Below are 24,818 nucleotides of genomic sequence, written 5' to 3' on the forward strand. Positions count from 1 at the left end.
TCTGTAAATATCCTTTTTGTATTCTTCAGTATAGTTTAGTATAGCATTATTTAATATAATATAGTATCATAAAATAATAAATTAACCTTCTGAGAACATGGAGTCAAATTCATCATTCCTCCCTACCACAGGGGCACCCTGCAAATGCTTTAAAAATGATCATGTTTCAGAAGCTGTAAACTACTATCCCCAAGGAAACTGTGAGCACTATGTCCTCAACAAAAAGAACAAGACACACAAACAACCAAATTTGGTTAGCAGGATTCCTTGGATTTTTAAACTGTGAAAGCAGAATGAAACACATATCATAGCCTTAGCAGTGTAAATAAATGAAGCAAAAGAAAATATGTGTCTCAAAAGAGTGGTGATAAACAGTTCCCAAACAAACAGTGAGAACATGAGTACACTGGACAAAAACGCTGCATTAAGAATAAAACCTGTGTTGTCAAGATGTATTATGACTCAAACAAGCCTTTCCCACTGCTGGGTCATTAAAGAGCCAACCCAACCAAAATCAGCACTGAGACAAGTGTTTGAGAACATGCTGCTATGCCCTGAACGCAGCTTTCCTGAGAAGAAAACAGCCTCAGGTATACACAAAAGGAAAAAGCTGTCAGAAATTATTCTCTAAGCAATCAATAAAGAAGCAAAAGCGCATACTTTAGAAACAGGTAATGAAAGTTCCTCTGACAAGGATCCTCCATTCTTTTTGTGGAAGAGGAAAGACATTTTTGAACCCAAAGTCAAATAGGATGAACAAAAATCCTTCAAAGTCTGCACTTACCAGACAAACAGGGGGCTATATTAATGCCTAAAGTGATAGAAAATCAAGGCCAAATTAAATCAGTTCTTTGAGTATCTTATGACTGACTGAACCACCTCTTCTGTGTACAAAAACACGTGAAATAATTTTATGTTGTGGAAGCTCTCCTAATCTGTGTTTATACACTCAGCTTACTGTAAGTGGGAGTTTTTGGTGCCTTGCAGTAATTCCACCGTTTGTCTCTTGGCACAGGCCTGCTTGGAAGAACTCATCATCTGCTTCAGGTCACTGGTGTTCGCTGAGTGCGACGGACTCCGAGGCATGCCCACCTCCACAAAAGCATCATTGCAACCTACCAGGCCAAGAAAGGAGATTTCAACAACCACCCTGCTGTGTTCTAGGGAGCTCTGTGAGGGAATGAATTATGGGAGAAAAACTCCTCCTCCTTACAGGACTGTATTCAGGTCAAGGTTAAGCAGTCAAGATGTGCAAGTTCAAATGCACAAAAAAGGTGTCAGTATTCACATATACAGTAGTCACACTAAGTATTTTCTTTCTTAAAATATTTAAGTAATATTCATTAATAATAAATGCGAAGACTGAAAATTTGAAGTGACTAAGTATTCTGAAGAAATTTGATTTTATACCCAGTTTTAACAGACTTTGCCAGGTGTTCAGGTAACTTCTGCTGAAATAAGACCTCTCCCCACTTTATGTTCAAATGTCTTCTTCTGAAGACATTTGAATGTTTTTAGAAATATTTATCACCCTAAATTGGCAATGTACCTTTTATTCAAATCAGCATTTCAAATGACCACAACCCTAAATAAGATGATCTTCTTGATCAGTATTGACAAGAGAAACAAGGTCTTTACACATATTTTCTCAAGTTGAAGTGCAGCTGGCTTTCCCCCCTCCTAGAATGATGGGGACAGCTTAGTACTTTAGCTTCTAAAGGGCAGTATAACTGAAATGCTGCTACAAAACACAAAATTGTTTACCAGTGTCATCTCAGAACTACACAATTTTCTGCAAAAAACCTTCTTAGTAACATTATTTCCTTTTGTTAAAAAGAAAAAAAATAAAACATCATTTAAACCAGCAGAGTTTAGTTAAGGTGCCATAAAAAACCCTCATAGGTTATCTGCCTCTGCTCCTAGGGAATAAGTAAAATGCTGCAAGTGCATTTATGTTGATTTAAGGTGTTTCTATCAACAGTACAGCTCAGTTACTACAGGCTCTATTTACTTTCCTTGACAATGAATCTGGGACATCCAGCAATATTTTCCTTAAACATGGTTGCGAAACCAATTCAGAGAGAATATCATTACATTTTTGTATCATGAACTGTACACAGACTGCACAAACACTACCAGACAAAGGAATGCAATGTCAAAATCTCACCTTCTTCACTATTTGCCTTGGCAGTCACTTGTTCTGAGGCACCATGGGCACTTGTTTGCCTTACTCCATCACTGTGGTTTGTGCTCAACACGTTTTCTCCCAGTGATGTGGCAGACAGTGCAGCATACTTGATATTTGAGGCCTGAAAAGATTGTCACAAATCACTGAAGTGATTTTTATGCTTAAGGAAATATTGAAACAATTTCTCCTTTCTATCACTTACCTTTACGTGACCATTTAAAGAAGGTGAAACTTTTTTACTTTCTGATTGCATGCCATTAACGTGGACTTCAACAGGAGTCAAGCCTGGTGGTGGAGATGGAGTGTTTTGACCATAATTAGGCACTCCAGACAGCAGAATACTGGTTAAGGTTGCTTGGGCAGTAGATGGTATCATTAGGTGTGGAATAGCAGAAAAACCTGTAAAAAAGTTTGGTTATGTTCTGATTAAGTGTCTCATTTAACTTCCTCAGGCATTACACTATTGTGCCTAAATTTTTATGTAGCTATGATACTTTACTAAAAAGTTCCCATTAGAATTGCATGCCAAAACCATAATGCTTTATTTGGGTAGGTTAACTTTACTTTCTACATAAAACAGATGAAAACACTGCCTGTGACAGCATATTAGGTTATGACCTTAAATTTGCATATTTATTCATCCGTGCTAAGGTAAGTATAGGAATTAAGGTTCCAAATAATTAATTAATCTCGACTTGTCAACTGCAATTCTAATAACTTGGTGTTGCACAGGTCATTTAATTCCCACTAAACTTCCACTGACCTGTGGTGTTTGTGTTAGCGAGAGATGTTGCCCACAGTGTGGGACTGGGCGTGCCTGAACTTGGACTCTGCAGAGGGCTCACGGAGCTATTAAGGGCATTCAACAGAGAGTTTGGAGTAGTTGAGGTGTTGACTGACAGGGCTGTTGGACCTAAAAGGCCTGCAAAAATTATGCAAGATGAATATTTAGTTTAGACTTACAGGAAAACATTTTTCACAAAAGTACCAATTGAAAAGAAAGAAAGAAACAAACCCCTGGTAATTTGCACCAGCCTGTATTTCACAAACCAATTTTAACATTAAACCTGCTGCTCATTTGGTGCACATTAAGAGCATGTTAAGAATTCTTGTTCTTTAATTGGGCATGATACGTCCAAGAAGAATTGGAGCATCTTTTATGTCCTTCTACTGGACCTTAACTCTTGTCATAAGAGTCTGCTTTGGCTGCTTCTCAGCCCCAGCATCCCTTTGTAACCCCTCTGTTGCTTCTGATGGTTTGTTTCAAAGCAGCATCACAGAGACAAGAAAGCAACTGTACTGCACCACATCACTGCCACCTCACCTTTCTCTCAGAGCTCCTGTGAATCAACCACTACTTGCACACTAACAACTATTCAATTTCTTTTTGCCGCTTCAATACAGGCTGCAAATGAGCCCCCAAAAGCATTGATCAGTCCCAAAACTTCCCCCCAAACCAGCTCTTCGTGCAAAAGCATTCACAAAGCAGTTCAGCATTACACACTGAAAAGGTAAAACCCCAAAGTGCAAAGTGCATCATGACAAGAACAGTCACAGACGCAGCATTAAAAATCACAGTCAAATGGCACAAACACTTTCTACTGTGACCCGAGCAAAGCATGTGAGATGGAACTGCACAGCACTCCTGCATGGCAGGTCACAAGGGACAGTGCTGGTTACATGAGAACTCAGAGTTTCTAGGACCTTTGTCAAGATTTGTCACTACATTCTTCTGGGATTACTTGATTTTTCTATCTATACATTTCTGATACAAAAGTATTTGCAGAGCTTGAAAATAAAATAGTAACTTCAGTCTGGACTATGAGCTGCTTCTATAAAATTAAGCTAAATAGTTTACTCATTTTTGTCCTAAATTTCCTACTAGTAAGGTCTAAACCAGAAGCACCTGGATCCCTCAATTACAGTGAGATACTGACCTGAAACGTGGTGTTTGCTATGTTACCTTTCCAGTACTTTTGTCAGGCTTAAGCACCCACCCAAATTCAGGACAGCATGGAACATCACACAGCCAAAGAAGCTGTGAAAGCCATGCCCCGCCTTACCTGTATTTCCCTCCCTTTCAGCTGAGTGGTTTGCACATTTCCAGAGATTCTTCTACAGGGATGAGTCCCACACCTGATTACAAAAGCCTTGGAGAAGTTTTATAACAACAAGCCCTGGAGAGGCCATAGGCTGTTCTAATTCTCAGACACTTTAGCACAATTACTTACGCAAAACACACCTCTGGTAATTTTTTCTAGTACAAGTGAATTAAGTTTTGTTTTAAACTATATTAAAGAAAATATAAATATAATGAATGCATACCAAGCCCAGTGAGTCCTAGTCCTGCTGAGGACAAAATATCCAAACCAGGACAAGACAGACCAACAGGGCAGGAGACAGTAGAGGGATTTGATACTACGGTGACTCCGCTACTTTCAAGTCCCAAGAGACATTTCCGTGCCTCATACATATTTAAGGCATTTCGTTCAACACTTTTTACAATCACAGACTGCAGGGAAAGAAAACAACAACAAAAAAAGGAAAACCAATGAGTAACACAGTTCCATAACACAGATCTGCAACACAGATAATTCTTCCTCATACCCTTGTATGGCTACCACAACCACAGCAGTGTGAGACAGCATGAGCTAACATCCATTAGCAACTATTTAAATTCAGGGGTGTGAAGTTCAGGAGAGCAAGACTAGGGATTTCACAAGGATTTGCAACGAGAATGATGGAACACCTCTCTAAGAAAATTAATTGCTATAGTACCTTGGTGCTGCTTGATAGACCAAATGTTAAGCACCTCAAGAGCTAGATAACTGAATCAATAATCAATATCTTCTCTTTTACGTTTTAATTTTTGTCCACTTTAAAGTGGACAAAACCCCAATTGTTCATTTACATTTACCCATTAAATTCATAGCTGTCTGAGAATAAGGCAATAAGTTTCTGGAAAATTAAATTACAAAACCCAATTGCTTCTTGTACATTTTCTACAGGATGTTTCTTTGTATTGATTACACATATCCCTACACAGGGAAGCTCACATACTGACACAATGGAATGATCATTTAAAATTTTAGAACTTTTGCCTGCTTTGGCATTTTACACAAGACAGAGTCCCCTATCTACACTGGCCTAATATTTTACAATAAACACCTCCTATTTTATCAATGTTTCTATACAAAAGCAAATTTCTTTATTATTAAGCATTTAATGAAAGTCAAATCACCCCAAAGCAGAGCTGCTGGATTGTTTAAACTGGTATTTCAAGTAGAAAATACATATGGCTTTCACAAGTTTATGATCCATTAAACTGGGGAGAAAGAGCACACATCAACTCATCAGCTTGAAAACTTTGTTATGAAAGCCTAGAAGGAAAGTATTAGCTTTGCACAAACCTTGCTTGGTTGTTTTGGTTTAGGCTTAATGCTTATGAAGACATCTAACTGCTCCATTAGCTGTGTTATAAACTGTGGTTCTACTTCAATTTCTTCCTTCATATCAAACATGAGCACAAGAGGAAGGCAACCCTGAAAAGGAAGGCACAAAAAATTGTTAGCACTTGTAAATGACCATTTTCCCATAAAAATGGTAGCAATAAACTGAACTACAGACACTGTAACGTTTACACACCATGATGTAAGGAAATTTCTGTAAGCTTAGAAGAAAATAGGAAGGATGACATTTTAGGGAAAGCCATTTCCTTGTACGCAAGAATATATGCGTATCTTCCTGTCCCAGGACTCTGAACAAAGAGATTGGTAGCACAAGGGTGAAATGATGCACTGAATATTTGACATTCCAATCAGTACAGTCAGGACACCCATACTAAAATGATGTCAGGACACCCATACTAAAAATCTCCTGTTAAACTGTCAGAAATAAGGAAAAACACTTGCAAAAAAATCTCTAATTCACCATTGCCTAAGTCTTAACTTTTACGTTTCTCTTCCCCATTCTAGATCAGCTATGCAGATATTTCCTAGTGATATGGATAACATCTGTAACACACTTGAAATACGAAAGCTTTAGAATAAAAACCCCAAAATGGAATGGTCCAGTCCTCACACATTTTGTCCCTCACTATTCACATAAATGAAAAATGTGTACATATATTAGTACTAAAATAATGGCTAAAGGCTGCTGTGAAGTTTAAAGACCAATATACCAAAACCCTCTATAAATAATGATATTCACCACCAGAGCTATGTTTATAAAAGACCTTATAGAATTGTGGCTGTGGTACTATAAAGAATGTAAGACATCAAAATAAGTAATTATTTCCTAATTTCCCAATTTCATTGAACACTTGCCTATATGGGAACTCAGGAATTCCCAACACTTCCCTCAAAAGAAACCTAATTACCTGACAAACATAGAAAAGACAGGTTGGCAAAATAAAACACAACCCATCAACCAACACCCACAGAATACTTCAGAAAACTGCCTCTACTCAGAGGCATATTGTCGTAAATTTAAACTACTTATAAATTTAAATTACTTATAAATTACTTTAAATTACTTACTTGCATTTATATTAAGAAGTTATTTTTCAAGTCACATTACCAGAAATTAAAAATATTTTCAATAACTACAAACACTGACAAAATCCTGACAAAAACCGAATCAGCTGTTTGCAGTGTGAATAGCAATCCTTCCTCTCTAAGGTTAATTTACATGTGACCTGTAAACACATGCAGAACAAGCATATTTTCTATGATCTGGCAATTTTTTCACACAAGCTTCACTGAAAGTATTTACCATGAGATATTGCCTGGCAAGACAGACAGACTCAATTGTGCCCTGGAGGTAGACAGTGGATTTCTTCTGTGGGTTACTGGGGTCAGGGAAGTGGATCTGAGCACCAGTCCTCTGCATGATATGTTTGATGTTGCTGCCGTTCCGACCCATCATAAAGAGATGATGCTGCGCTGCGATGTCGAGCTGGGTGCTCACAGGGATTGCAGAGGCCAGACTCCCAGCCAGGTGTTCCAAGAGCATGGCTGTTCCTTCCTGGGGGGAAATGGGAGAAACCAGTGAAACAGGGCCCACAGGCACAAAAAAACTCCCAGACTGCTTTCTTTCTTGTCATGCACTCCACAGGCAAGATAAGAAAACGCTGTTGGGTTTAAAACCATGATTGATTTGTTAAAGGTAAGAAAACTCTGCCCACTACTCCCATTTTATGGTCAAATGCAGCATTTAATTGCCACTCTGTAACAGGCAGTAAGACAACGCCACATGGATTGGTCCCAACAGACATTTTGTGGCCACAAAGGCAGTCAAAGTCAACAGAGATTTATCTGGGTAGGTACACTTGCAAAACTTTCCTCTCGGTGTTGAGCTCAGATGTTCTTACTGGCTTAAGATCCACCCATCTGGGACTGTATCCATCTCTCCTACTGCCAGTTCCTACCAAGAACACTTTTTGACTTTATTAAGATGAACAGGCTCCTGGCAGCTCCTTGCCTTGGCTGTCAAATTCACACCTCCAAGTGCTGGATTCAGTTTTATTGACTGATTGGGCAGCTTTCAAGGTTATATATTTGTGTGCGTGTTGAGAAGAGCTCAGCATGAACAATTTGAGATGGGAGGTGTATTTCATGGTTTGCATTGTTTTTGAATTAAAAGATGGCTAAGACCAGCAAATATTCCAGAATTGCTGAAAACCTGAGCAAGTGTGCAGGAGGTGAACACTGGATTAAAACCTCACCACCAACAATCCTAAACTTAAAAGTATTTTCTATGCATTTTTACACTTCATAAGTTAAGGATAGGAAAAATTCAAACCCTCAGGGTTTGCAAGTAATTATACAATAACATGTGCTGATGAGGCAAGATATACCATCTTAGACATATCAATTATAAATATATGACATCAGAAACCTCAGGAGCAGAGATTACCTTCACAGCACTAGTGTTGTTTTGTGACCCTCTGACAATGACTGTAGCACCATACATTCGAGAGCGTTGTTTGAAGGAAACTGAAATGTTATACGTCTGACACACGTGCTGAATGGTTGGAGAATTAGGATCTGGGATGGGTTGGAGAATTCCAGCAATAGGCAATTCAAACATGAGTACCAATGGAAGCAGCTCCTACAACAGCAATGAAGAGGAGATATTGAAAACCAGATCCATACTCAAACTACAACAACTTTATTCCTCAATCATAATGTCCTGGTCAGTGATGATTTAACTGACAAAACATCCTCTGCCCAGAGTTCATGGATAAAAATATCCTGTCACTTGGAAAAAGGCACCTCTTTTTTCCAGGAATACTAGAGCAGGTTTTTTTTTCAGAGGCTTTTTTGAGTTTTGTTTGGTTGATTTTTTTTCTCCAAAATAGCGAGAGCATGTGGAAAAAGGTTGTGTGACATGTCTGGCTCAAAAATTACTGTAAGCTTCTGGCAATTTATTTGATTTTTCATTATCCATGCCAAAATACACATAAGAGTTGAAATTATAATGAAAAGATAGAAAATAGCTACAAGTGGAGATTGACACTGAATTATTTACACAAATTATACATGAAAATGGTTAAAATGTGAGAAGCAGAAATTGCCTTTCCCAAGTCATAGATTCACACAGGATGCCTGAGCTTCCACAGGCCATCTGTGGTAGGTAAGTTAAGATATAATTTTCTACACAGTATGGAATTAATTTACATCTTGCTTAGAGTGTAGACTTCATGTTCAAGACCCACTTTGGGCCAATTAAAAATTCAGCCAGAATGTGAATCACTGTTATAATATCCTTGGCATATTTCTTATATGGATACTGACATTTGTTCCTACATTTCTGCTGTCACCAGAGGCAGACAACCCTAGGGTTCTCAAAACTATGCATTTTTCCCCTGACAGGTGTTTTTAGGGGTACACTACACTGAGCTAGAGCATTACCCGAATTCTGACTCTTGCAGACTCCACTCCAGCTGGCTGTCCTGCAATAGACACCTGGAAGAGCAAGAATGTGAAAAACATTGGATCATATTTTCAAGTGAGGCATGCAGAAATTATTCAGATAGCTGTGGCCTCCTTAAAAAAAAAGATCTAAGAAAAAAATCAACACATTTCACACTTGCTGACATCCTAAGTGTTCTCTAAACACTAGCTGATAACTATAGCCAATATTAAAAAAAAATTCAGCATCTTAGATTATATATATTTGAACACCTAAAAAAAAAGGATATATCAAAAAATACAGTTTTAGGTTAAATAATGGAATTATTACTGTATACATGTGCTCAATGCTAATATTCATACAACAGTAGATTTTCCTGCATGTTTTGAAATGACTGCATTTGGTTCAGCAGCCATTAGGACGCACAAGTGAGAAATCTAAGTACAAGGTTGAGAAATTTGAAAATAAACATTCCACCAATATTTGCACTAGAAAAGATGAACAATTCAGGCTCAATGATTTATTCTAATGAATTTGGATGTCTTTACAATAGGACATTCATTTCTGCTGGCTATTTGCTAAGTTTAGTCTTCAACAAAGTTACACCATAAGCAAAAAGCACCAAAAAATCAATCAACATGCTGAATAAGTCATTGTGTTGAACAGGAAAAAAAAAATTACAAAAGCAGATTTTTTCATACCACTTCTCTACCATTCACACTAAGTTGCTGACTTCTGTAGGCGCAAAGTAATTTTAGCTTAAAAAAATTAAAATGATTCATGAGCCATCACAAATTGTTTCCATCTGTTTTTAAAGATTTGCTCACTTAGGAAGCTCTGTACTTTCCACACAGTGTAAAAACCAAAAATCTATTTCCCTGAATATGAACACACCATCCCCAAAAAACCCATATTGATGAGAGAAATTTAGAAATGTTTTATACTCTCAGGAATTACAGCACAAATGAGGTCAGTATTAAACAACACTTACTTGGTTGCTTTTCTCTGCTTGATTGTTCCTATTTGAGTCTGGAAAATGGATATGGCATCCCGTTTCCTCCATCACTTTTTTAATATTATTGCCACCTTTACCTATCACATGAGAATGTTCTGTATGTGAAACATCCATCTTCAAGGTTACCCGATTGCTCTGGAAATTAAGCAGCCACAGTTTGACTTGATCACAGCAGAATCCCAGTATTTGAGTTTTTAAGAGTAATGTAGCTTCAAAAATGACATCAAAATTGCATTCCCAAAGTATTATTGCTATTACTTAGCTTCTACTCAAGGATGATGTTTTTTATAGGAATCAGTTGGATGTTAATTTGGTCTTGTTTTCTTTCTAGTGAGGAAGTAAATAGTGGAGATAAATACCCCAAAGATGCATCTTCAAAAACAACTAATGCTTTTAAAATACCCTTGAACTTTCATCAGCTGTGACTCAAGTGTCCTTTTGTAATTGATTCTGATTTCTTTTAATTCCACGTTCTTTCAATTGAAATCACACACCCCTGTTTGATCTGAAAGGAATACATTATGAAGACTTTGCAAATCAAAGCCATGGGACCAAGTAACTGTTTTTCTTCCTTAAACAGTTGTTTTGGGGTTTTTTTGGCACATGAATTTTTAAAACACACAAACACTGCCTACAGCTATTCTTAAAAGCTCTATTGTTAACAGCTCACAATAATGTTGTTAGTTGTTAAAAAAGTGGTGCTTATCACTCAAGTGCTCCTCTTGGCAATTTGCTCAGGGAGCCAGGAAGGTGCCATACAAGTACACAGGAGCCATACACACTGCCCAAAAGAGCTGCTGCTGAATGAAGATAATATCTGATGAACAGAAGAGACCCCATCCAAAATCTAGATGTTTTAGAAATTCTGGTCCTGATGTTTCAGAGTGTAAGAATAGAGTAACTGTTAAACATAAAACAGCATAAATGTTCCTAAAATCAAATTTGAATCAGAAACAAAATTTTAGGTTCTCTGAAGTGGTTGCATAATCTATTGCTTGCAGTGGAGCTGTATTTCACATTTTGAAGTAAAACCCCAATTCAATGAACAAATCACTTATGCTTTTAGCCATATGGCTGGAAATATTATTTCTATATGATTCAGATCTGGAAAAGCTGCTTCAAGCAAGCATTTTTCTCTCAAAATGTTTAAATATGTGGGTATACACCAATATCAACATCTGCAAGGCATTTATTGGAGACTCTGCTTCAGAGCTTCCATAAATACCTTCCCTTGAAATGTGCCTAGTAAAGAGATCAATGTCACCACAAAATTAGGGGCATTCAAAGAAAGTTTTCTTACTTTTGTGTCCAAGACAGACATGATTTTCTCTTTTGCTTCCTTAACGTTCTCTTTTTTTCCAGAAACTTTAATATGGGGATCTAAAAAAGAAATAAGCTTGTAAGAAAAATACAGTACAATATCTATAAAAAAATTTCCTCACCGCTCAAATAAATTTGAGCCCTTTATTTATAATTCACTGATAAACCATACCACCAGCCTTTGGGATTCAGCTGAAGGCCAAAATGTCTAATTCCATCCCTTCTGCCCCACAATTAGGATTACCAGATGAATTTATTAAACATGAGAACCAACTTAAAATAATAGAAATCAAATTCCAAATGTATATAAGAGTATCATAGACATTGTCTGAAATGCAATTACTAAGCCACCATATCTTCTCAAACCAAAAGTAACAACAGACAAGTCAAAGCTTTTTGGCAGCCTACCAAACTCAAACCCACCCTCATCATCACTTTGGTATATCTAATTAATCTCTACAACTGTTTTTTGCAGTTTTAACCTGACACTGAAGGTGTCTCCACCCAAAGTTTTCTGACTGCAGTTATCCAATGAAATTTAAATGACACTTTATTAAAGCAAATTGCTGAAATTCAAGTACATAAATTAGTAGAAACATCAGCTGATGGTGGGTTTTGCCCCATGAGATCTAAAATATTGATTCTACAGTCCACTTTGTTTATATGATAATTTCAGACCACTGCCCTTAACCAACACAAGGTGTTGGGCTGAGCTAGCAGGTACAGTTCTGCATCCATAATATACACCTGGTCAGAGAGTACAGCCCCGACTTTGGAACTAAATCAAGTACCAATTACTGAAAGTGTGAAAATTACACATCAGTCAGTTTAGCAGCACCATCTGGTGTCCAGGAGCACAAAGTGCCACAGTGCAAAATTACCACCAGCACATTAAATTTAAGTTCAGTTACTGCAAACAAACAAATGCCCAACTACCACCCACATTTCTGTGTGTTAGCAACAAGGGTATGATATTGCAGTGATGCCTCTTGCCCCTGTTCTTGAACCCCCTGCCCTTCTGCAGTGCCTTTTCCTCCTGTAATACAATGAACTGCACTTAAAACAAAAATTCTCCACCCTCTTCTGACTCTTGATTTTATGCAATTCATTATGCTAGGCAATTAGATACATCTTAGGGAATATAAAAATAAATATATTCTCAATGGCAGGAGAAAACAGCTGTAACACAACAGATCTGCATTTCGCATCATCTGAATGATAGAAAACACTTCCCTGCTAAAGAAATGTGAAATAGCACAACTTTAGGCTGTAAACCTGTGCTAGTCAATTGAAAATTGAAACTCTTTAAGTCATGCCTGGATACTCTTTTCATTCCAACAGTAAAAATAAGGCTCTAGTCTTTACCACTGAGAAGTTGTGAGCACATTCAGCTGGGGATACAAAAAACACTGAAGGAACACAGGATTAACTGCCAAGTTTCATGAAAGTCAAGAAAAATGCAGCATTTTGAGTTCTGAGAAACAGATATATTTTATTTTTTAAAATGGAAAAACCGTAGTCACAAAAACATGGTATGCACATAGAACTTCCAGAGGCTTCAAAAATCTGCTGCTTCAGCCTTTCACAATGGAGCAAAGTCAAACAAAAACCCAACAAAATAGTCTTAAGGGCAAATTTTCTTTTCTTTTTAAAGTTGACAGGAAGCCATGTGGTTCTAATGCATTTAAGCTGTGAATGATATTTGAAGTGGATGTTGCAGTCAAAAATTCCCAGAAGCAGATTCTAGCACACTGTGTGTGCTCCAAGTGCTCTTCATATGCAACCAGGAAAAACACAAGCCCAGGCCATCACCACCACTGTGGAGCTGATTTTCACATATTCGTAAACATTGTATTTAAATATACTTTTGATTATATGTAGGAAAATTACCTGAAATCAAGCCTGGCATCCTATTATTACCAAAGGAGATTACCATCATTTCATAATATTATTTGCTCACTCATGAATGAAAATACAGTTTAGAACACCTATTTTTTCCATTTCTCATCTCAGCTGGACACCTTTTTTCTGTTGATACTGACAGCTTCAGCCAAACATCCTGTATTTCTACACTTGTTTGTTCTTTTAAAACAAAAAAAAAAAGCTCAATTGCTCAGTTTATAAACAAAACCAAAGAAGAACCCATAAAGCAAAAAAGAATCCACTGATGCCAGTGATAACTCTAAAATATGTTACCAAATCTTTCAAAATTTGTCTTAAGTACCCTCTCCTTTTTCTCAAGGACACAGTGGTTGGAAATGGATATGAAGCAGGTCAGTTTAAGTCAAAGAAATTCCTTCTTAAAGAGTTGTTCACTCCTTCCTTCAATGAAACACTATTTAAATGCAACAACCTCATCAAACTGTGCCTGAAAAGAGTTACTTGTAATTAAAAGATTTTGAAGTGTTTGAATGGGCCTTGCATGAGTTGAAAGCACACTGAAACTACGTATGATCTGCAGGAAAACTCACAGGTACCCAAATAACAATCAACAAACAGATCATTTCAGCAAACAATTAAGAATTTAGAGACAATTACATCATAACCTGATATTCTGGGTACTACAGAAACAAAATTTCTTAATATAGCTATGGAATCAAATAGCTTGTTTGCTTTGCAGCTGATTCCATGGATTAATAGTTACATTTAATTTAGGAAAAAAATCCTACCATGTTTTAGGCACTAAGACAATCTTGGTTGGATAAAGCTCTATATTTAATATTTGAGTTACCTACTGGTGTGATGGCAGCAATGCACTGTCAAAGCCCCCAGAAATCCCCATGGCACTCTCAGAAGTGTGGGGAGGATTGTCAGGCACAAAACTGTGCCAAGTGTGATGATGTCTGGAAGTGACAGTGCAGATAAGCACACAGCAGCCCTCCAGTCATTACTGCCACTGATCCATGTGGCCACGGCACCCAGCCCTGGCCGAAGGGAAAGCACCCACTGAACCAGGCCAAACAACATGTGGCTGGGGCCACAACCATCAACTTCTGTCCAGGTGATGCTAAGTCATCCCTCATCCCTAAGGAGGAACATCTGTTTTTACAGGGAAGGGGTGGTGGTGGGGGGGGGGGAATCACCATGTTCTTTAAGTTCCTTAATATAACTGGGAGTATGCTCCATATAAAACTAGAGAGAGCAAAGAGCAGGTGCCTACCATAAATAAAAACATGAGACACCAAAGCTTTGCAAGCTATTTGCAAACACAGAACAAAGGTCTGTACACTAGAAGCATATAAGGCTTTGACACATTAAATAAAGTGTAGTATCAGACCCTGGAAAAGGTTTTACCTCATAAGAAACAACATGATTAGTGTCATGCAAACTATTAAAAATGCCATTCTATAGTAATCCATCTTTTCCATCAATTTTGAAGGGCAGTATATTTTTCTTTAGGAATGGAAAAGAAAAAAATCATTTTAACAGACCTTCCCCCCTCACTAAGAATGGAGGAATATTTACATAGAATAGAAAGCTGAAGTTACACAACAGACACTGCTGGAAATCTTTCTCAACAGTCTTCATTTTGCCAGACTCCTGCCTTCAAGTGGTCTTTTATTGCTCCTATCCTCAAATTCCTCACTCCACACTTTGGCAGAGTTTCCTCTCCCCAGTCTTTGTCCACAGCTATACCAGCAAGACTCCAGCTTTACTGCTACTATTGTGTGTGACACTTCAGCAAACAAAACAAAATTCCTCCAAGCAAAAGTATATTTGTGCCAGTGCAAATGCATCTACACCAACTTCTCCCAGGCAAGAAATATTTCCAATAATGAAGCCATTTAACTGTGCAGGCCTCTCCTGAAATTCAAGTGTTACATTTAATGTCTGGGGCAGCTCTTCAGACTACAGCTATGCATACAGTTTGTTTACAGGATGAACAGCCTTAAGTTAAGTAACACAAATACCAAAATACCACTACACTAAAAATAGCCAGACAACTGGGCAACACCAGGGCAGATGACAGTCATTCTTAATGAGTGCCTGATTAAGATCTGAATAGCCCAAGAGTATTACAGAACTTGAGCCATTCAAACAAAAAGACAAAAGAGACCCAGCATTTTTAAGGGACAAGTTATGAGAGTGTCTGTCCCAAAAGTACCAACAAAAACACTAAGCTATGTGAGAAGTTAAAAAGAAAAAAAACCCAAACAACAAATTAACACATCGAGGTTGGTATGTTCTCATCTGAAAGGGCAAATACACTGATCACCCTTCAATAAGATGAAAAAACATAGACCTAAAAACAAGTGAATTAAGCAAAAAGGTCAAATAAGGCTTCCTATTCATGTGGAACAAAGGATAACTAAATTGAAACAATTTACTTAATGCCCATAAATTAGGAAATACTGTCTGTACAGTTTTAGGAGTGGACATTCCCTCACCAAAGTAGATGATTGGTAATAGCCAAGAGAGACTTGAAATAGGCTCAAACTATTGCCATGGAAAAGCAACATGAAGGCTAAAAGCATGGAGCAAATGCTCAGGAGTAAGGGCACATGCAAAGGAGCTTGACTGAATAATAAAGTAAATTCAGCACTTGGGCACTTGGTGCTGTTAGCTTACCAGTTTAAAAGAATTCTGATCCTCTCTCCAATACAACTCAGGGCACTCACTTCTCTTCCCAGCATCTAAACCACAGAAGGAAAAAGCTACTCATGTACTAAGGCAGAAAGCAATGAGCCATTTCCTACTGCAGACTCCTGAGTATTCTCAGAGGTATCACTCAACAACAACATGTAGTTTTTTTCATTTGGGGCTTGTCTTTTTTCTTGCTTTTTAGTTGAAGTTAGACTGCAGCATCATTTTGTCTGAAGGAGATTTCACCCAGCCAACTTGGGCATGATCAAAAGCCTACTCAGAGCATCATAAACCTCAACATGGGCTGCAAGCAATTAATAGTGTCTTCAGAGGAGACATATCCTGAGGCTCTGGGCATTCTGGGAGATCTGTTTGTTGTGGACAAACAACTGATTATGAAATGTCCCTGGGAGGAGCTAGAGCCACTGCCTATATGTGAGCACACATTTGAAAGACTTTTTGTCTTAGCATTTTTTCACTCTTAACTTTCCCCATTACTGGCACCGACCTCCAAACCATCTTTAGAAGAATTTCTGTTCCACTCAGGACATGAGAAGGAAGCTGAGAAAGAGCAAACACTTGTTGCACTGTTCTGCACACTGTTCCCTCGAGGGAAGGCAGTTTACACACAGCCCTTCACTCTTGTCACAGTTTGGTTGCTGCCATGCTCTCACCTGAGGAGCATTAACCACCAGAGCACTGCTTATCAACCCTGCCCCTTAACAACTGTGTGATGTGCAGCCAGCAATCCCCTCCTCACTTCTCTCCACCATTTATAGTACTACACACACACACAGAGGCAGACATACACAGAAATTCACAAAGCAGAGACTGAGTAACACACCAACCTTACACACACAGAAACCTGAAGAAATGCAGCACAGCATCTGGTAGAGCAGAGAAAAAACCTTGTTTCTCAAAGATTTCAGTGTAGCTCAAAATAAAACATCAATATCTGCAACAGGCCACTTAAAATGGCTCTTAGAGTGAAGTATCTGTTTGATGTAAGCCTCACAAATTAAAATAAATGAGATGAACTTGTGCATGAATCATAGCTGAATCCCACATTTGGATCTCCTAGCAGCTTTGAAACATCCCAGCAGACCATTGAAAAATCATGTTCAGAATCCCCAGAATTAGCCAGAAATATCAGATAAGCTTTAAAAAATAGATTACCTGTACAACATTACGTTTGGAGAAATAAACTATTGATGACTGGATTTCGGACCACTGACAGAGGAAATGAAGTTGAAAAGACTTCTCTTAAAGCATAAGCAAAGAGGGAAGACAAGGAAGAGGTAACAGATCATATGGCAACATAAACAGAAAAGTGACCAGATTTCAAGGGAGAAGGGGAAGGCCAAGTTGGAGAAGAAAACCTGAAAAGAAGAAATGAGAATGAATTAATTGTAATCACCAAGACACTCCATTTCAGTTACACAACTTTAGTTACCACCATGATCAGCTTAAATTCCTTCTTTTACTTCCAAAAAGAGCCTTCAGGGACATTTTGCAAATACAGTCAACCCCAAAAAGGCACATGCCATGCAGCCCTTCTGCTGCCTCTTGGGCAGCTGCTCTTCAGCCTTTAGCCCAAGCAGCCACCCAAAGCAAGGCAATGTCTCAGCAGGACACAAACCCTGTTATGGCTTATTTTCTTTCAGCACGGACGCAACAAATTCACAGTTCATGACTTAAATGTCTGCTGCCTTTGTATCTCAAAGCACAAACACAGAATCACAACGCCTGGGAAAGAAAATGAGAAATACAGAGAGGAAAAAAGCTATAGTATTGTAAGATCAGCTTAATAGAGGACCTAGAAAACAGCCACGACATTCCTATCAGAAATAACACCACTGTATCTTCACTGCACACAGACTCATACTCAGGGTTGCAATTCTGATGCAGAAGTCATGAGATAATTTTAGTTTCTCACACACACATTCTCAAACAAGTCCTTGAGACTGCGTTTTTCTAAATAAAAAACATCATCTGACTTGTGAGCTGAAGTTCATGCCTGAGGCTCAGCCTTCCTTGCAGCGCTCCCACATCCAATCCTTGGCACTGCTGCACCTTTGAATGGCTGCTCTGACAGACTGCACCCACTGTGTGAGCTGGTCTGGTCACAGCCACTGCAAGGAGGAATTCTGTGGCTGGACCACCAGTATAACAGGTAGTTTGCAGCTGATTTGGGAAGAGACTGTTCTGAAGAACAGTGACTTAAAAACTTCTGCTCTGCTTTTCATGGAGGGATTCAGAGCAAGCAAACACTGCCCACACTGTTTGTCTGCAAGGGTAATTTTTTAATGATATACTGAGAAATGAAAACACCAAACACCTGAAAGATGCCCAGTGTTGCCTTTCAAATCAAGAAGTCATTCCTGAGCTGTTCTCAGATGAATTTTCTCTGCATCACTTCTGTCCATCTATCTCTCCCAGTATTACAGTAATAGCAAAACTCACCTCTGGGAAATTAATCACCTGTTGAGCATCTCTGCAATGTGAATTTCAGCAGTCACTCTGATAAATTGCATTTGGTGTTCCAAAAACTGAGTTTAAATAGAAAGATGGACATCAGAGTGGAACACTCTCAGTCTCCAGTTTACCTGCAAATGCAGTGCAGAGCACATTGCAAGGTATCTGCTTGCTAGAAGCTCCTAAAAATCCAAACCCAACTAATTCCAATTTTCACAGAAAGATTGTGACAAATTTGTACTCTCAAGTAATTTAATTACAGCAATAAGTTTATATAACTACATTCCAGGGCTTGAAATTTCAGTTTTACTACACTTACTGCCAAGCACACTCACTGGATGTTAAGTCCCTTGATAATTCCCTTCATATTACCACTGTGTTTGTATTCTACCCCTCCCTTGTCTGGCCAAATGTAAACAAATCACTGCTCCTCACGAAATAACACAGCAAGCCCTGATCAAAACCAGAAAAGCCCCAAATCTTCCTGCTTTTACAGGAATGACCAAAGTTCAAATCACTCTTGTTCAAGTGTAGTTACAATACAATGCCCACCTGCTGGCTCCTTTGCTACCTAGAGTTTCCTTAAAACATTCACCACTGTGACCATAAATACATTTTATCTTCTTCTGAGCCAGTACAAATCCATGAGTTTAAGCTCTGGTGGCTGCAGGCACAGAGAAATGAGATAAAAGGCTCAAGCAAATGTGACTTTCTTTAAAAGCCTCCTTGCCTGTCACCTACCCTGCAGAAATAATGGCTGGGGCTGCTTTCTGAAGTGGCAGCAGTCTGGGATAAGTGACTCCAGCAAATGAGGGATTTGCTGCCAGCTGCTGGCACAAGGGATGCTGTGGGTTTGTGCATGTCTAACTGCTCGGATCAGAGAGAACCAACACCAACTCCTGTGGCTGAGTTTCAAATGGCCTGGGATGGTCTTTCTGTCCATTTATTTATTGCAAAACAGGGAGGAGTCATCTGTGCTTGAGTCAGCTGCTCCAGAAACAAAAGAAATAAACAAACTTGTGATCTAAACACAACGGTTCTTTAATTTTTAAAGTACACAGTTGTGAGGTTTGGGGGAATTTTTCTTCAGAATGTAAGAAACAGTCTGCACTGACAGTTTCTCATTTACAGAGAAAGTTAATAAAAAGCAGATGGAGGTAATAATACAGCAACTACAATACATGCTGTAATTAATCTGGCACTCCAAACAATCAACACAATGTCAGCAAGAGACTCACTTTAAGTCTCTAAGTCAATTACGGATTGATTAACAGCAACACATTACAGAAATTATTCACCATTTACGAAGTTGCACTGAGGTAACAAATCCTTCAGCTGCAACAGGTACTCTGTAGGCTAATGAGGAAGCTTAGCACTGAATACTTTAAGTGAATACTTGGGAGAAGTACTTAAACTAGGACAACTTTTCCCCTCAAAATATTCACAAGCCAAACATCATAAACACAGAAAACAGTGGAATTTTTCCACCTTTACATCTCACCCTGAGGAGAGCAGCCACTGGTCAAAGAAAAACTGGATAATTCACGTGAAATTCACTCATTTCAAACAGCAAAATATGCAAACACTGTCACTCTTGGCAAGCTATAAAAAAACTACACTAGAAGTAAGTGAGGCATAGGAAGTTTGGGCCTCCAGACAGAGAGTATGTCTGCTCAGAAAAACAGTGGCATGCTGTTCCATTTGAAATGCTGTGTCCATTTGAAATGCTGTGTCCACTTGAAATGCCGTGAAAAATCAAAGAAAATCAGCCTTGTTTCAAGTTCTACATCCACAGTTGGAAGAAAAAAAAATTTAAATCCCTGTGTTACTTTTCCAGTAACTGTTTCTATTAAAAAAAAAAAATAATTACAGTCCCTTTCCAGCAATCACCTACAAATATTTCATGTACCACCAAAATTTTGCATCAGGAAAATGTAGTGACAGCTGTGGACAACTGACATAAGTCAGCTGAAAATTGTCCCCACAGTTTAGCTGTCTAAATACTTGTGGGAAAATATAAGTTTTTTATTAATTGTAGCAAAATCAAATTCTAGCTCACAAGTATAGCAAAAAAATCCCTAAAAATTGGTAATTCCATCAATAATAAACTTATGTTATATCCATAAAGTTGCCTGCAACTGATTTTACTTGGGTAAATTTCAACCAGCACTAAATCAAAGGAGTTCTTTAAATACTTGTGTATTATACCAGGCATGAGAGTTACTTCAAAAATTGCCAGCAAACACTAGACTTAAAAAACAGAGAATTGCTGAGAGAAACCACAAAATAGGACCCAGCACAGGCCATACTCCACCATGTCAGTCTAACTCCTGAATGGCAATGCTGGGCATAGGTTTATGTCAATATTTTAGTTAGCAGCAAAGGCCTCACATACCTCACTCTCCAGATAACCTTTAGCCTGTCCGTGAAAAAATGAAGTTAAAAAAAAATTTAAAAAGCTTGTGTCATGAGGGTGATTAAGGCACTGGCAACTGAAAGAAGTCAGCAAGACAAAAACTTATATTATCAGGAAGTAGAGAGCACCACCTCTCCCCACAGCTCTTGCTCACATCTTTTCCCTGCCAGCAGATGAGAGAAGAACAGCAAAAGGGCACCACTTGCAGACACAGGTTTAGAAATTGCACTTCAGACACTCGAGTCAAAGTCACCGGATGTTCGTTTTCAGCTGCTGCTGATGCTGGCAATGAGTGAGGTTAAAGTTTTAGTTGTAAAAATAAGAGAAGATGGAGAAGAAAATATGCAAAAAGTATCTGTGTCTGTTAATGCATGTTAGGAAGAAAAGGAAGAAAGAGTTAATGGCCAAGAGTGTCTTACTTCTTGATAATTTCTTCTTTTGGGCTGATATGCTGCTTACATTGCTAAGAAGCAATTTTCAATATAATGAGTCAGCTGATTAAAAGTATAATCCATTTTGTAGTAGCTTTCTTATCTTTTTCTGGCATTCCACCAGTAATTCATGCTATAAATGACCTTCTCTGTAGTAATTTATTTTGGTTTATTTTTTTTTCCAACGCCATCACTCTGGAACTAACTCCATCTTACTTACGGAATCCAAAATCTGCTCCCCTCCCAAATGCACCCATGTACACTGTCATAGCATTCCTAGAGGGATTCCTTCTTGCAGCATCCTTCAGTAAGGAAATCCACAAGAAGAAAATAAAAAAATTATGCACCCAAATAACGGCATCCAGTGTTCCTTCCTCTCACAGAAAGCATACATTCAATCTGACAATTCCGATTTTTTTCATGTTACCAAATGGGCATCTATGAGCAAAGTCAACTGCTCACTGCACTCAGGGCAGCAGGAACAGCAGAGGGGAACCATACACAGGAATTTGCACTCATATAGCTACAAATTTACTGCTGGAAATCTCAGTGGGAGCTGTTTGGCATTAGAGGATTTTAAGCCAATTCCACAAAAAAAGTTTGCATTTTCCTGAAGCCCAGTATTTTCACAGCTTACTTTCTTGGCTATTACTCTCCTCCAGCTCTGCAAAACCAAGTTTACATTATTTGACATTGCACTGGACACAAATCCAATCAGCTGGATGAAAGCAGCACTCAAAATTAATCCTTTTTATTGCCATCTTGGTTTACTTGCACACATTCTTACTCTGTTTTGTGATTTTTTTTTTTTAGTAGAAATTGCCAATATCCTCAGCTCTCATGGACTAGAAATTCATATTTTGCATTCCTGATATTTTAAGTCATCCATATGTTTTGATGCAAGACAAGACATCTGGTAAATGTTTAACAAATTTAAATTGCAGTCATCAAAACTGCAACTTTATGGAAGCTGCACAAAACATCAAATGGGAATAGTGACATGTTAGACATTGAATCACTGGTTTAGGACAGAAATTAAAGTACACATCAATACAGCAGCATTTAGCAGTTTTTCCCTAGGATATTCATTAAGTAAGAACCTCAGAATTGTGTCTGATCTAATTTCCAAGACAAGGATACGTATTGGAAATCCATGCCAGACACCTATGAACAGAAAGCTGTCATCCTCCCCTCCACCTTTTGGAATATGCATTTTCACCATCTTCCTCCTTTGCACCTCCTATCTGTTTTCCCATTTGCACCATCTTTGGCACTAACTCTGTATCATTCTATTCTTTCAAAACCTTTTTTTCTTTAAGACTCCCACTCCAACCTCACATTTCCTACCATCCCACCTATCTCTTTCCAACTGGCTTCAGTCTCCTCATCAGTCTCTCATTTTCTCTCCATCTCTCTCTCCATTCCACTTCATTCCCAACTTTGTCCTTTCCCACAGCTTTGTTCCCATTAACAAGAGCTCATTTGCCTTTCCCTTTCACAGGAGTTAATACAAGGAGATGTTGCCAACAGCCCTCTGAGACTGGCCATGGCTGGTGAACACTGCCAGATGGTTTTGGTTTCCCCAGTTAAATGAACCCAATTTCAAAGCCAAACCTACCAGGGTGCTTAACAAGCATTTACCATAAAACCACAAATTTTTTTTAAACATTAAAAATCTGGACAAAAAAAATATCACTAGAACAACTAGCTATGCCCAGGAATTTGTTCTCTTTAGATTTGACTTCCTTTACAGACAAAATAATCTTGCCAAGTAATCATGGAATTAAATGACCAACACAGTTTTATGCAAGGTTAAGTGTGTACAGATGAAAAGTCTAAAATTCTGAAAACTGTATTATAGCTATTTTTCAGATATTGCCTCCTACTGCTACTTCAGCAAAATCATATGATTCAAATTACAGTTTCCACAGGAAGTCATTAAAGAGACTAGAATTTCTATCAATGATGGTTTTGTAAGTTTGCACTTTGCCTTTGGCAGAGACTCTGTCTATATTTAGAATGCACAGTAAAAAGAATGCTTGAAATCAAAGCACACAAAAATATCAGAATTTTACTAGTAATACACCAAATTTGCAGGGAGAGGATGATACTCATGTACATTTCTGTAGTTTCAGAAGGTTTGTACGACTTGATCAGGGTTGGAGCAGGGAATACAGCAGCCAGCCCTACCTGCAAGTGCTCCTGTCCCCGGGAAAGCCTCTTTGGGGAAGGCAGTTACAGAAACACTGTATCAAAACCTGGAAAGACTATAATTTTTTTGGTCAGCTACAGAATATCACACATTAGGTATAATTGCTTCAAAGTATTAAAATGCAGCATTCTCCCCAGTAATATCCAAGGGCATATGATCTTTTTTTCCTTCAAACTGTGACAAGACTCTTAAGTAGATTTCTGTCACGCATCTTTGTTTCTCTAAGCTTTTGAGCTGGAGGGTTCTGACCTCCTCCACTCAAGGCATTTTTTGTTCCAAATCAAAACAAGAATTCAAATCCTGTTTACTAACCTGACATATCATTGCCACTCACTGAATAATGCTTAATTGTGCTTAAGGCATAACTGGTGTGTTGAAATTAGCACCCTCAGTTACTCATATTAGTGTCAGGTATTTTCATTCAGTAATGCATTATTTTGGTAGCAAGAACTTCTCAGCATCCCTTTATGCCTTCTCAACCATTAGGATTGAAACACATGGTAGCAGGAGTATGTCATACCTAAAGAAAATGAAAAATGACACTTGGTCTTTTTTAACACTTCTCCAACCAAACCCAAGAAAAAGCACATGGTGAAAAAACAACAACGTACTATGGACACATAGTACTTAACACCAAGGGTTCATCTTCTCTCATGAGAAATACTCAAGAGGATGAATAATCCCTTCTCTAAAGGAAAAATACTAGAGTAATATAAATAGCATTAGTTTTGCTGCAACAAGGTCAAACAAAAACAAGTTTAATGCCACTCTAAGGAACTGAAAAACCTTGCAATTTCCCAGACCTTTTACCAGATCTGACTGAAATTTTATTTTATGAAGCAACTGCATAGATAAGAAACCATCTTACTCCCCCCTCCCCAAACACTGCCAGCATTCTCAAGAAACATTGCAGAGCACCCTTTATCTCCTGGCATGAGCAATTCCATTGCAGAATCATATGTGCAATTCACCTACTTTGAAGATATGAGCAGAATTTTTTATTTTAAGAAATCTACTTATATACACAGTCCTTAGCTGGACAATTACACAACAGAGTGAATCTTTTTTTCCTGTTTTTAGTGAGGTCAAAGAAAAGCTGCAAAGGAATTTTGCTGCACACAGAGAGCTGACACAGAATACCCAAACCAACGGTTCTGTTGTCATGAGCACCAACAAGGAAAAGGCATTTAAATGCCAAGATTTTTGAGAAAACCTTTACTGAACTGGTGTACAGTTAGACCCAAAACTTTACACCTTGGGAA

General features: G+C 38.2%; 1 protein-coding gene across 2 annotated transcripts in view; it reads right to left on the reverse strand.

Annotated features, from left to right (window-relative positions):
* The window catches only part of BICC1 (BicC family RNA binding protein 1), a 90,086-nt gene that overhangs the window by 11,250 nt on the left and 54,018 nt on the right, over positions 1-24,818 (reverse strand). The window contains exons 1-12 of one of the 2 annotated variants that reach the window (XM_084210119.1): positions 17,199-17,283; positions 11,419-11,498; positions 10,095-10,253; positions 9,103-9,156; positions 8,105-8,299; positions 6,962-7,213; positions 5,599-5,730; positions 4,514-4,700; positions 2,952-3,110; positions 2,391-2,587; positions 2,168-2,309; positions 959-1,115 (exon numbers count right to left, since the gene is read on the reverse strand). In XM_084210119.1, coding sequence (XP_084066245.1) covers positions 959-1,115; positions 2,168-2,309; positions 2,391-2,587; positions 2,952-3,110; positions 4,514-4,700; positions 5,599-5,730; positions 6,962-7,213; positions 8,105-8,299; positions 9,103-9,156; positions 10,095-10,253; positions 11,419-11,439 — 1,655 coding nt within the window. In that variant the 5' untranslated portion in view covers positions 11,440-11,498; positions 17,199-17,283. Of the gene's footprint in view, positions 1-958; positions 1,116-2,167; positions 2,310-2,390; positions 2,588-2,951; positions 3,111-4,513; positions 4,701-5,598; positions 5,731-6,961; positions 7,214-8,104; positions 8,300-9,102; positions 9,157-10,094; positions 10,254-11,418; positions 11,499-17,198; positions 17,284-24,818 lie in introns of those variants that run through there. The other variant, XM_084210118.1, reaches the window with a different exon arrangement.

The sequence above is a fragment of the Fringilla coelebs genome (genome assembly GCF_963513975.1).
Source record: "Fringilla coelebs genome assembly, chromosome: 8".
Taxonomy (NCBI): Eukaryota; Metazoa; Chordata; class Aves; order Passeriformes; family Fringillidae; genus Fringilla; species Fringilla coelebs.